At 43.8% G+C, this 11792-nt stretch overlaps 1 protein-coding gene and 1 long non-coding RNA gene across 2 annotated transcripts in view; one reads left to right on the top strand and one right to left on the bottom strand.

Annotated features, from left to right (window-relative positions):
* Positions 1-1112: 1112 nt before the first annotated feature.
* The window catches only part of LOC309692527 (plexin-C1-like), a 28592-nt gene continuing 17912 nt past the window's right edge, over positions 1113-11792 (bottom strand). Inside the window, exons 11-16 of the mRNA XM_082511124.1 lie at positions 3568-3747; positions 2561-2669; positions 2223-2393; positions 1979-2146; positions 1529-1628; positions 1113-1356 (exon numbers count right to left, since the gene is read on the bottom strand). Of these exons, the coding sequence (XP_082367250.1) occupies positions 1298-1356; positions 1529-1628; positions 1979-2146; positions 2223-2393; positions 2561-2669; positions 3568-3747 (787 nt within the window). The 3' untranslated portion in view covers positions 1113-1297. The remainder of the gene's footprint in view (positions 1357-1528; positions 1629-1978; positions 2147-2222; positions 2394-2560; positions 2670-3567; positions 3748-11792) is intronic.
* LOC309692528 lies at positions 8474-11635 on the top strand. Its single transcript, XR_014272331.1, has 2 exons — positions 8474-9703; positions 11477-11635. It is a non-coding gene; the product is annotated as an uncharacterized lncRNA (long non-coding RNA).

The following is an 11792-nucleotide window of genomic DNA, read 5'->3' as shown; positions in this document are numbered from 1 at the left end:
AGCTGAAAAACTAGTTCATGCATTTATTACTTCCAGGCTGGATTACTGTAAGTCATTATTATCAGGATGTCCTAAAAACTCCCTGAAAAAGCCTTCAGTTATTCCAAAATGCTGCAGCAAGAGTCCTGACAGGGACTAGAAAGAGAGAGCAGATTTCTCCTGTATTGGCTTCCCTTCATTGCCCCCCCCCCCCCCCCCCCCCTTTAAATCCAGAATTGAATACAAAATCACATACAAGGTCTTAAATAATCAGGCCCCATCTTATCTTAATGACCTTGTAGTACCATATCACCCTATTCGAGCACTTCGCTCTCGCACTGCAGAACTACTTGTTGTACCTAGAGTGTCTAAAAGTAGAATGGGAGGCAGGGCCTTCAGTTTTCAGGCCCCTCTTCTGTGGAACCAGCTTCCAGTTTGGATTTAGATTTGATTCTACTCTTAAGATTAGGCTTAAAACTTTCCCTTTTGCTAAAGCATTTTGCTAAAGGGCTGGACCAGGTGACCCTGAATCCTCCCTTAGTTATGCTGCAATAGACGTAGGCTGCTGGGGGATTCCCATGATGCATTGAGTTTTTCTTTTCCAGTCACCTTTCTCACTCACTATATTATAATAGACCTCTCTGGATTGAATCGTACCTGTTATTAATCTCTGTCTCTCTTCCACAGCATGTCTATATCCTGTTTTCCTTCTCTTACCCCAACTGGTCACAGCAGATGGCCCCATCCCTCCCTGAGCCTGGTTCTGCCAGTTTTGTGATTTTTAATTTATGATGATTATTTTATTAACACAAATCCTGTGAGGTATAAAACTTCCTAATTTATTTTTGCCACCAGGGGTCACTGTTGGCTTCAATACAACATTTAGCATGAAATAAAAGTTTTGTTTTGCTCTCTTTATGAAGAAGAACCAAAGCATCTGAAAATGTAAACTACGAAGAAAAATAGTTTCAATTCCTAAATAACTTCGTAATAATTTTGTTAAACTTCATGAACTGAAGCAAAAATTGTTTCTTTATCCCAATACTTATGGACCCAGATGTCTCATTTTTACATCTGAACCCCCCCCTATCCGATTTAAAACCTGTTACACTAAACATGGAAAAGACAAAGGATACAACAGATAAAATATTTTTTTATTTGTGTCCTGATAATATGACTTCAGCTAAAACACATTTGCAATATGATTAACATCGTAAAGACAGAAAGAAAAAATAAAACAAAGCAAACTCTGCAGGAAGCTTTATAATGCCTATCTTGAGACAAACTTCTTCCTAAGAATACTCAGGCCAGTCAGTGGTCAGAGCTTATTCATCTCAATGGTGAGTCTCTTCTGCCAGAAATAGATGATCACCAACACTGAAAGACAAACAGTAACTCACTTAAACTGAAACACCATCCATAAAGTGGAGAAGAAAGATTTTCTATTATTTCTGCTGAAATCAAAGTGGAAAGTGGTGTAAAACCATCATTTTGCCTAAGATTGTCTAATAATCCGTAAATGTAGAAAAGAAACAATTCTCTCACTTACCTGCAATAACACAGGGTATCAGCATGAAACGTAATATCTGCAGGGCTTCGTGTAACTGGGAATCAAGCCCAAGACTTACTGTCCTGTCACCATAATTTATCTACAAAATAAAGAGAAACATTTTACAGAGAGAGTTCTCACCAGAGCAACAGGCCAAAAATTGTTATTGTATGCATAAATATCATTTTGAAGTTTGAAAGGCAACTGTTTGTTACCAATACAGATGAAAAAGTCTGTTTGCCCTCAGTTTCAGGTTTCTCCTCTAGAAAACATCAAACTGAGAACTTTGATGTTGTCATCTCCACAAAGAAAGGATGTTTTCTAAAGAACACCTCACCTCACCTCACCATACATTTCAATTCAATTTTATTTATATAGCGTCAACAAGTTCGGTTTGTTTTTTTCCGGTGATACTTATCTAGCTGGGGGTAGCATGAAAGAAAGATTTACCAGCAACTCCTCAAATTCAGGGTTGGTTAGTCTTTTAATCTCACAGATGAAAGAGTCAGAGTTGTTACTGGTTTCTTTGGCTTTCATGATGCACTGGTATTCCGTATTGTCTTGAACGCCCCACACTGATAACTCATCTATCATCATCTCCAGCTTGTCTGTCTTTTTCTAAATGAAGAAAAACAAAGGCTAGCTGTCACATGTTTGTATATGTATGAAAATTAAAAAAAAACAAAAAACTAACCTGAATGGTGATGCGCACATCTTCCCCTGTCCTTATAACTGTGAAGCTGGTAAACTCAGGGTCTGGATAGTAGGGGAGTTTAATGGAGCAGGCCAAGGTTTCATTGGCTACTTTGACAAACATAGTGCTGCTAGAAATGCTCCCAGCTGCAGGTGAATTGTAGGTGAGATACTGCAATGAAATTAAATAAACAGAAAAGACAGCATGACATGACTAAAGCAGGACATAAGATTATGACATGCGTGTGTCAGATGTCCACATCCGAAATGTTCAGAGCTCATGTATAAAAACATCTTGATGTCATTTCAAAGGCACATTGTTTGTGTCTACAGACCAACCTCAGAGCTGATGTTTCTGGGAAGTCTGACATCCTGCATTGCGTGGCTGTGGAAGACCCCTTCAACAAAGTTAAGGTGAGACCCCATGAGTGTGATCTTCCTCTTCCCACTGCAGGACAGGAAGCGGGCTTTAGTCAGAGCAGAGGGACTGCAAGGAAAAAAATCATCTGATCCCACACTCCTTTCAAACAGTTAGCATAACCCACATTTTTGTCAATTCTCAACAGTGTGAATTATTCAAACTGTGTTTTAAACATGATTTGATAGAGTAGTGAGAGATGTCCAAAAACATTTCCTCCAGATTTAACAGTTTTCATTTAATAAAGATCTTTTTATGTTTAGATGTTACTGTTGTTTTCAGCTTGATTAAAAGCTCACTAATAGGAGTTATTGCTATCTGGGACTGATCCAACATGAAAGCATAAGCAAGGTCTGGATGAGAATGAAGGCACGATCATTCACATACGTGCACAGGTAGGGGAAGGAGTTGTAGGAGGTAAAGAAGATGCCAGTTTTATACTAGTAAAAATATTTCACTGGAAAATTAAGAGCTCTCCACACGTAGGCTGCAGTCTGAACACTGAATCATTATTTTAGCATAGATAATATGCCTGTAAACTAAAGTGTGTGATGGACTCAGAAGCTAAAAAGTACCCCACGTATTCATTCTGCAGACAGCAGAGCAAAAAAAAAAGAAAAAAGGCTGGTGACTGAGGCTGCAGAGCTCAGAGGTGTGGACTCCAACAGGAAGTAGTCGGGTGACAGATACTGCTTTCTCAACCATGAGGTTCAGTAAAAGCGGCAGAGGTCAAACCAATGCAAAAGCTTCCTTCCTCTTATGATAAATATCTCTGTTCTCTCACAGCAGGATGTAGCAGCACGTGATACTGCACACAAAAGACACACACACATGTACTGTTTCTTTGGTCAAAACACTTTCTGAGACATTAGCAGATAAACGTTCTGTATCTTCTGTGTTTTTTAGGTTTCAGCAAAACTGAACATACCTGATCCAGCTGCTGCTTGGAGTAATATTGGTGCATGATGGTAATGAGCTGTAGGTGATTTTAGCTTTGCCATGGCAACGACCATCTGGGAGGAGAAGACATACGTTGACCACGCCTTTGATATTTGAACTGGGAATGTGGAACGTCAGACTGAAACCAGTGTTGTCCCAAATGGAAGATCTGACCAGAACACAAAGAGAGAAACAGAGTCACTAACATCATCACAACATGCAGAAAACCCCAAGAAAGACTAAAGCTGAGCAGCAAGGTCTTCCTTAAAATTATCAAATTGTGTGTTTTTATGAGTTTAACACGTCTTTGATTTCATTTGGATTACAAAGTAAACAGTAAATCCAGATTTAACCCTTTCACACACAGTGGCCACTACAGTGGACAGCTAGTCAAAGGCTGTTTTTTTTTGTATTTGTTTCAGTGTTTATGGTATACTTGCACATAAACACAACAGACAGTGCATATTATTTATTTGTTTGTCAAATTCATGAATCAAAATGTATGTTGTCCACCTAAGTGGACATGTAAAGAACTCTTTGAAAAGTACATGTTTAGAAAAATGAAGTTCAAAAGTCTTTTTTTCCATGTCTAATGATGAATAAAAATACTTAAGAAAAAAATCCTAATTGTGGTTGTCATAATTCATGCAAAAACGGGTCAATGATTGATTTTGTAATCGTATCACCAGACCTGAGGCCATATGTTTTGGACACTCGGGTAAAGAGAGGGGCTGAGCTGTCAACTGATCACCACCTGGTGGTGAGTTGGATCAGGTTGTGAGGGAGGACGCTGGACAGACCTGGTCAGAATCAGAATCAGAATCAGAATGGGGTTTATTGCCAAATGTTGAGCAGGTTTACAACATTAGGAAATTGCTGCGGTGCTTCAGTGCAAACATAGTGTCATAAATAGCACTTAAATAGACATGAGAAAATAAAAGTAGGAATAAGAATTAAAAGTGCTATGTAGAAAGATATGTGCATGAGATATACATGAGATATATACATGAGAATAAGAATTAAGAGTGCTAAGTAGATAGATATATACATGAGTGCAGGTGGTGATCAGTGACAAACATGGAATGATGCAGTGACACAGCGTAGGGTCATGTGTTAGTGGCAGGAACAGTCATACGGTTATTGTTCATGAGTCCAACAGCAGAGGGGAAGAAACTGTTCTTATGGCGTGAGGTTCTGGTGCGAATGGACCGGAGCCTCCTGCCTGAGGGGAGCAGGTCAAACAGACTGTGTCCAGGGTGAGAAGGGTCAGCTGAGATCCGAGCTGCACGCCGCAATGTCCTGGAGGTGTACAGGTCCTGCAGAGATGGGAGTCTGCAGCCAATCACCTTCTCAGCAGAGCGCACAACACGCTGCAGTCTCTGTTTGTCCCTGATAGTGGCTCCAGCGTACCACACGGTGATGGAGGAGGTGAAGATGGACTCGATGATTGCAGTGTAGAACTGCATCATCGTCCGTGTTGGCAGGTTGAATTTCTTCAGCTGCCTCAGGAAGTACATCCTCTGCTGGGCTTTCTTGATGACGGAGGTGATGGTGGGCTCCCACTTCAGGTCCTGGGTGATGGTGGTACCCAGGAAGCGGAATGAGTCCACAGAGGTGATGGGGGTGTCAGTCAGGATGATGGGGGGGAGTGGGGCTGTGTGCTTCCTGAAGTCCACAATAATCTCCACTGTCTTCTGGGCATTCAGCACCAGGTTGTTGTGGCTGCACCAAGACACCAGACGTTCAACCTCCCTCCTGTAGGCAGACTCATCCCCGTCCGAGATGAGCCCAATAACGGTGGTGTCATCTGCAAACTTGATTAGCTTGACAGACTGGTGGGTGGAGGTGCAGCAGTTGGTGTACAGGGAGAAGAGCAGAGGAGAAAGAACACAGCCCTGAGGGGAGCCGGTGCTGATGGTCCGGGAGTCCGAGACATTCTTTCCCAGCCTCACATGCTGCTTCCTGTCCGTCAGGAAGTCAGTGATCCACCGACAGATGGGATCAGGCACATTCATCTGGGAAAGCTTGCCTCGGAGATGGTCTGGAAGGATGGTGTTGAAGGCAGAGCTGAAGTCCACAAACAGGATCCTGGCGTAGGTTCCTGGGGAGTCCAGATGCTGCAGGATGAAGTGTAGGGCCATGTTGATGGCGTCGTCCACAGACCTGTTGGCTCTATATGCAAACTGCAGGGGGTCCAGGAGGGGGGCCGTGAGGGTCTTGAGATGGGAGAGAACTAGGCGCTCAAATGACTTCATGACCACAGATGTCAGAGCCACGGGTCTGTAGTCATTTAGTCCAGTGATCCTAGGTTTCTTGGGGACAGGGATTATGGTAGAGGACTTGAAGCAGGCAGGCACATGACATGCCTGCAGTGAGGAGTTGAAAAGTTGAGGAGTTGGTGCACCCAAACGTACAGTGAGGGTGTGCTGGGACCGTCTAGCAGAGGCCCTGGTCCGCAAGATCTTCAACACACACCTCCAGCAGAGCTTCAACAGCATTCCGCGGGAGACTGGAGACATTGAGTCCGAATGGACCATGTTCAGCACCTCCATTGCCGAAGACACTGCATGGAGCTGCGGCCGCAAGGTAGTTGGTGCCTGTCGTGGTGGTAACCCCCGAACCAAATGGTGGACACCTGAGGTGAGGGGAGCCACCAAGCTGAAGAAGGAGTCCTACCGGGCTTGGTTAGCCTGTGGGATTCCGGAGGCAGCTGATAGGTACCGACAGGCCAAGCGGAATGCGGCGCAGGCGGTGGCGGAAGCAAAAATTCGGGTGTGGGAGGAGCGGTGTTCTACCTGCACTGTGTATAGTGGAGTGCTGCTGACTGCGACTGAGAAAATCGTCAGGTGGTGGTGGAAGGAATACTTTGAGGACCTCCTCATGTCATGGTCCTGAGTCTGCCGACTCAGTGTTTTGTGTTTCTTTATGCTTTTGTTTATTCTGAGTATGTATTCTGTTATAATTTGCCATTTGTTAAGGTTATGTTCTGTGCCTGCCTGCTCCCACTTCTCTGTGTTCCCTCCGTCTGTCCATGGTGTCACACTGTCTTTCTTGTGAATCTGTCTGTTTAGTTCAGTGTCTTGTCTGGTTCTGTGTCTGTGAGTTTCCTGTTTTATTCTGAAGGTCTCTGTCTCATGCGAGTGTGTTCAGTTTACATTTCCCCTGTCCTGTCAGCTTTGATTTCTCCCAGGTGTGTTCCCCTCCTGTTGCTCATCCCTTGATTGCTGCTATGTGTATTTAAACCCTGTGTGTTCTCCGGCCTGTTGCTGGTTTGTCTGTGTTCCACGGTGTCCTGTTCCTCGTCTGCGATGCGCTGCCGCTCACCCCGTTCTGGTATCATCTCAGGTTTGTTATTTAGCTTTCCCAATTTAGGTTTCTTTAGTTTTGTCATCCCTCATTGCCTGTTTTGCCACTATACCACCGTGTAAATAAACATCACTAGCATTATCATCGACTGCCTGCATTTTGGGTCCTTTTTCCCTCAACACCACACTGCTCGCCTCGGCAGCCGTGACAGTACGAACCGGCCAAACATGGACCCAGCGGCATTCGCACCTTCCAAGGAGCTTAGGGAGGAATTAATTGATTCAGTCTCAAGATGGACTAATCTGTGGCTAGAGCATGAGGGGGAGGAATTTCGTCATGCTCTGGAGGCCCGACTACAGCGGCTAGTTTCCAATCACCCCTGGCTGCTGGATTCCCTTCACCCACTCCTACAGGACTTCATCCTCAAAACACTTCACCTTCATCCCCCAAATGTGACAGCTGGCCTGCCCGGCTTACCACAAGATTCTCTCCCCAGTCCACCAGATAGTGATGGGTCGTTCGCGAACGAAATGGCTCTTAGAGCCGACTCTTTGACGTGAACGACGCGAGCCGGCTCCTTATCGCGACCGTCGCATTTTTTATTTTTTTTTCCCCCCCTCTTTCTCTCACCCTCTCTCTCGCACTTTTTTCCGCTTCACTCTGCACGCGAGTCTTGTGCTTTATGCTGGGCAGAGGGGGGAGGGGTGGTAGTTACACTCAATAGTGCAGGAACAGAGCGGGAGGGAGAGACCGAGAAAGAGAGCCAGGGACAACAACATCACATTAGAAAGGTATAGTAATCATCCACAACTATTTTCAGTTGCAGATGATAAAGGATTCAGAAAGTTTATTCATGCGGGCCCATATGACAGAGAATATGCATGTTCTTTTTGTTTTCATATTATAATTTATATTTAATTGTGTCGTAGTTTGCAGTGTTTTGTGTTGTTTCACTTTAAATTTGTAAAAGGAAAAAGCGGAAAATTGAAATAGTTAAAAGTTGAAATGTGAATAGTTGATTTTTGTATTATATGATTTATTTATTACTTTTTTTTTTTTTTTTTTTTTGTGGAGTGAATAAATAAAAGTATATTTACGGTGGCCCCTAGAGACAAAGCACGTAAAAACTCCAAAACACGTACGAACTCTGAAGCACATGCAAACCCTGAAGCACGTAAAAACTCCAAAACACGTACGAACTCTGAAGCACGTACAAACTCCAAAACACATACGAACTCTGAAGCACGTACAAACTCCAAAACACGTATGAACTCTGAAGCACATACAAACCCTGAAGCACGTACAAACTCCAAAACACGTACCAACTCTGAAGCACATACAAACCCTGAAGCACGTACAAACTCCAAAACACGTACCAACTCTGAAGCACGTAAAAACTCCAAAACACGTACGAACTCTGAAGCACATACAAACCCTGAAGCACGTACAAACTCCAAAACACGTACAAACTCCAAAACACGTAAAAACTCAGAAGCACATAAAAACTCAAAACACGTACAAAAGACAACAGAAGTGCTCCTGGATGCTGGGCGCAGTGTTGAGCTTTTGTTACTGAAGGATATAAAAAAAACAACAGCAATAGAATAATATTAAACACAAAGTGAACCCGTCTTCCTTCATTAAATAGGTTCTTTTAGATGTTAAGGAGGAATTGACTTAACCAGGCTGGCGGAGAATGAAGACAACCGGACACCTGCAGCAGATGGGGGAATCAGTGAACTTTTATTGAGGCAGAGACAACCTCTCAAAAACAGCTCACATCAAGAGATTCCCAATATTTTCTGTGAGGATGGGTATATATTCTCTAAAACTTACAGGAGGGGGTTGTGAGGAAAGTGCTGCATTAGCAGAAAAACAACTCCATAAAAGGAAAGCGGCCTTGGGTGTTCTTCGCTTGCAGATATCTTTCGCCTGCAGGATGAGGCGATCGCTTCTTATCGCTCTCAAGGCCAAAGTCGTGAGCACACATTTTTATTACACAGTTGCACAGTAACTTTAAAGCTGAACAATATTTAAAGCTGAATAATGTGTGATCAGATTATATTTTCTTCAAATCCCCCTTTTGACCCATCTTAAATGGGTCAACACACAAAAATAAGTAACATTCAAAGGAACACAGAGACGTGTCGAAGCCTGGCTCGAAAAACTCCTCGGGTCTTATCATTTGTCTTTATCTGTCATTGCAGATGAGGAGAAAAGAGTCCAGGCACCACCCTGCCCAGGGGTCGGCTGCAAGCAGTCTCGGTTCCCGATGAAAGCAGTAACAGCTGTCCTGCACACACGGATACAACGAGTTAGTGCAACCAGGGTAGTGACACAAAATTAACAGTTCCTGTAACTCAGCAACCAAAAAACATAAGTAATGATAAAAATGTGGAGAGTACAGAGTATACTATAATAATGAGAGATATAAACGTGAACATGTGAAATAATAAATCAACCGTAAAATAAACTCAGAACGGTAACTGCTAAGGACATTCAAAAGTGAATATGGTAAAACGTGAGGAAGGGGTGTGGTAAAAAAAAAAAAAAACAATTTATATCCAGTGGTGGGAGTGCACATTCGCTCAGGCTTAAGTCCGGAGACCCTGAGAACATCGCTTAACCCTCACAACCCGACCAGACACAGTTCAACCAGATATATCCTTCAAGAGGAAGTGGGTGAGGGAAACAATTAATAACAAGTCTAATACAAAACACCACAGAGAAACAACCATTCTAGAAGCATTTAAACAAGAGAAAGACGATAATGTTCGTCACCCTCACGATCAGAGTTTTCATCATCCGTTGGCGAGGAGGTGGGAAGTTGACTAGCCAATAAAGGCATCTGCCGGGCGAGATCCTTATCCTCAGGAGTGAAAGCTGTAACAATCAGTCTCTGGAAGAGGGATCGAATGCATGGAATACAACAGCAACCGCAGGTGACTAGGACAGCAACAAAAACTGAGATGGAAACTAGGATGGAAGCTACAAGGGCCTTATATTTGCCAAACATGTTAAGCCAAGAGTCCCACATGGCAGTATCAACGCCCGAGTGTTCCTTCATTTTAACAGTAAGAGCTGTGAGACCAGTAATAGCTTTAGTGAGGGAACCATCAGGAGCTGTGTTATTGGGGATATAGGTACAGCACTCCTGACCAAAAAGGCTGCAGACTCCGCCTTTTTCTGCGAGGAGAAAATCCGTTGCGACCCTGTTTTGGAAAGCCATTAAGGAAGTGGCAGATAACTGTGCATGCACAGCTTCAAAACCATCTCGAGTGTAATTAGCCAACAGTTGCACATTAAAGTGAATGTAGTTAATTCTGTCTACATTCGCATTTATTTCAACCATCCAAAGTATCGAGGCCCATCCTGCTTTAACCTGGTCTCGCAGTTTATATTCATCGGGGACCCCACGGGGTATACCTACAGCATCAATATAGGTTGGATTATGAGCTGAACCTGGGATTAGAGAACGTTTAGAGCGGCGTTCAGAGGAGGATGGGAGGCCAACTTCGTGTACTTCTATAGAGAGATCTACTGGAGTGACTGAAACAGGTAAAATAAGAGTTATGAGAGCGCAAAGACCTGACGCATCCCGAGGGAAACCATCATATAACTTGTTATTGCCACACCACCACCACAAATCAGCCCTAGCCGTAGGTCGGAAGTTTGGTTTCATAACCGTCATCTCAGTGCACCAAGAAGAGTTCAAGCTACCTAGTTTTACTGCATTGCCAGTCAGGTTAATACAAGTGAAATTGTTCACAGCTACATCTGAAGAAAAGAAAGGTGGTTTATTAGAGACCGAGCGTTGAGTTTTAGGAAAGTGGTTTTCCAGATATGAGCAATGACCTCGTTTTGTGTTGTTCATAAGATGCAGGAGGCATGCACTATTGACTGGCGCCGGTACAACTCTTAAAGTGGGGCGTGCTCCCATACAAACTATGCAGTCGGAAGCCGTCGTGTCAGCAGCTTGTTCAGCTAGTAGTAACCAGTTGTTTGTTGCTCCAGAAATACCGGTTAGAATTTGGAAGAGGTCATCTTTAGACATTTTATTTGTGTCTAGAATGCGTATTCTGCCGTTTCTCCCCCCGTTTGTATATGTCACCGGAGGGCCATTAAAGGTGGGATTATCATCTTTAACTACAGAGCTTGGAACTGCACCAACGCTAGGGCATATTTCCATTTGCCAATACAGGGCGGTGCGATCAGTCCAAGGGGCAAGTATAAATTGTTGACAGGAGGTCAAGGCCAGATCCTTTAGGGTAAAAATTAAGCCTGAAAGATCCGGTTTTTTTGCTATTCTGAGCATATTTTGGTTTCTCCAGTGCAAAGCCTGACCCTTAGAGTGCTTGGACCAATCGAGGTCCGTTTCTGACACTAAACTGGACCACTTCCACTGATGCCAACCTCCCAGGGTTATATACCACACTGAGGAGGAGAGATGTACTGCAAGGTTAAAAAGATCCCCCCCTTGGTCTTTGGTGACGGGAGTGACTGGGAAGCTAGCGAAATCTATTTCGACTACCCAACTTTTATTGTTGGGGACACAGAGAGTAATCATTCTAGTCGTACTTGGGGTGCAGGAGGTAACCGTGTGTCGTTTCTTTCTAAATGGATCGGGCGTGGGCAAAACTGGAGAGGAAGTGGTGGGCAAGACCCTAGGGGCTACATTTGTCAGATTGGGACTGTCAGAAGGGGGCGAAGCTTTTGAACTTGAAGGTGTCAGAAGTGTCGGGGGCCCTTCACAGATCAGGATTATGCCAATGGGAATGAGACCCAGGGCCAGGAAGCAAACAAAGACGCAACATCTTTGCCTGCCTGTCATTTCAGGGGGGAAGGGCCAAGACATGTTTACTTAGCTTGGATGTCGTCTAATAGAGGATGATCGGGCACAGAAAGGTG

Source organism: Aulonocara stuartgranti (genome assembly GCF_965226115.1).
Source record: "Aulonocara stuartgranti genome assembly, chromosome: 17".
NCBI classification, from domain to species: Eukaryota; Metazoa; Chordata; class Actinopteri; order Cichliformes; family Cichlidae; genus Aulonocara; species Aulonocara stuartgranti.
The sequence above is the reverse complement of the archived record's forward strand: the minus strand, read 5'-3'. Positions and strand labels throughout refer to the sequence as shown.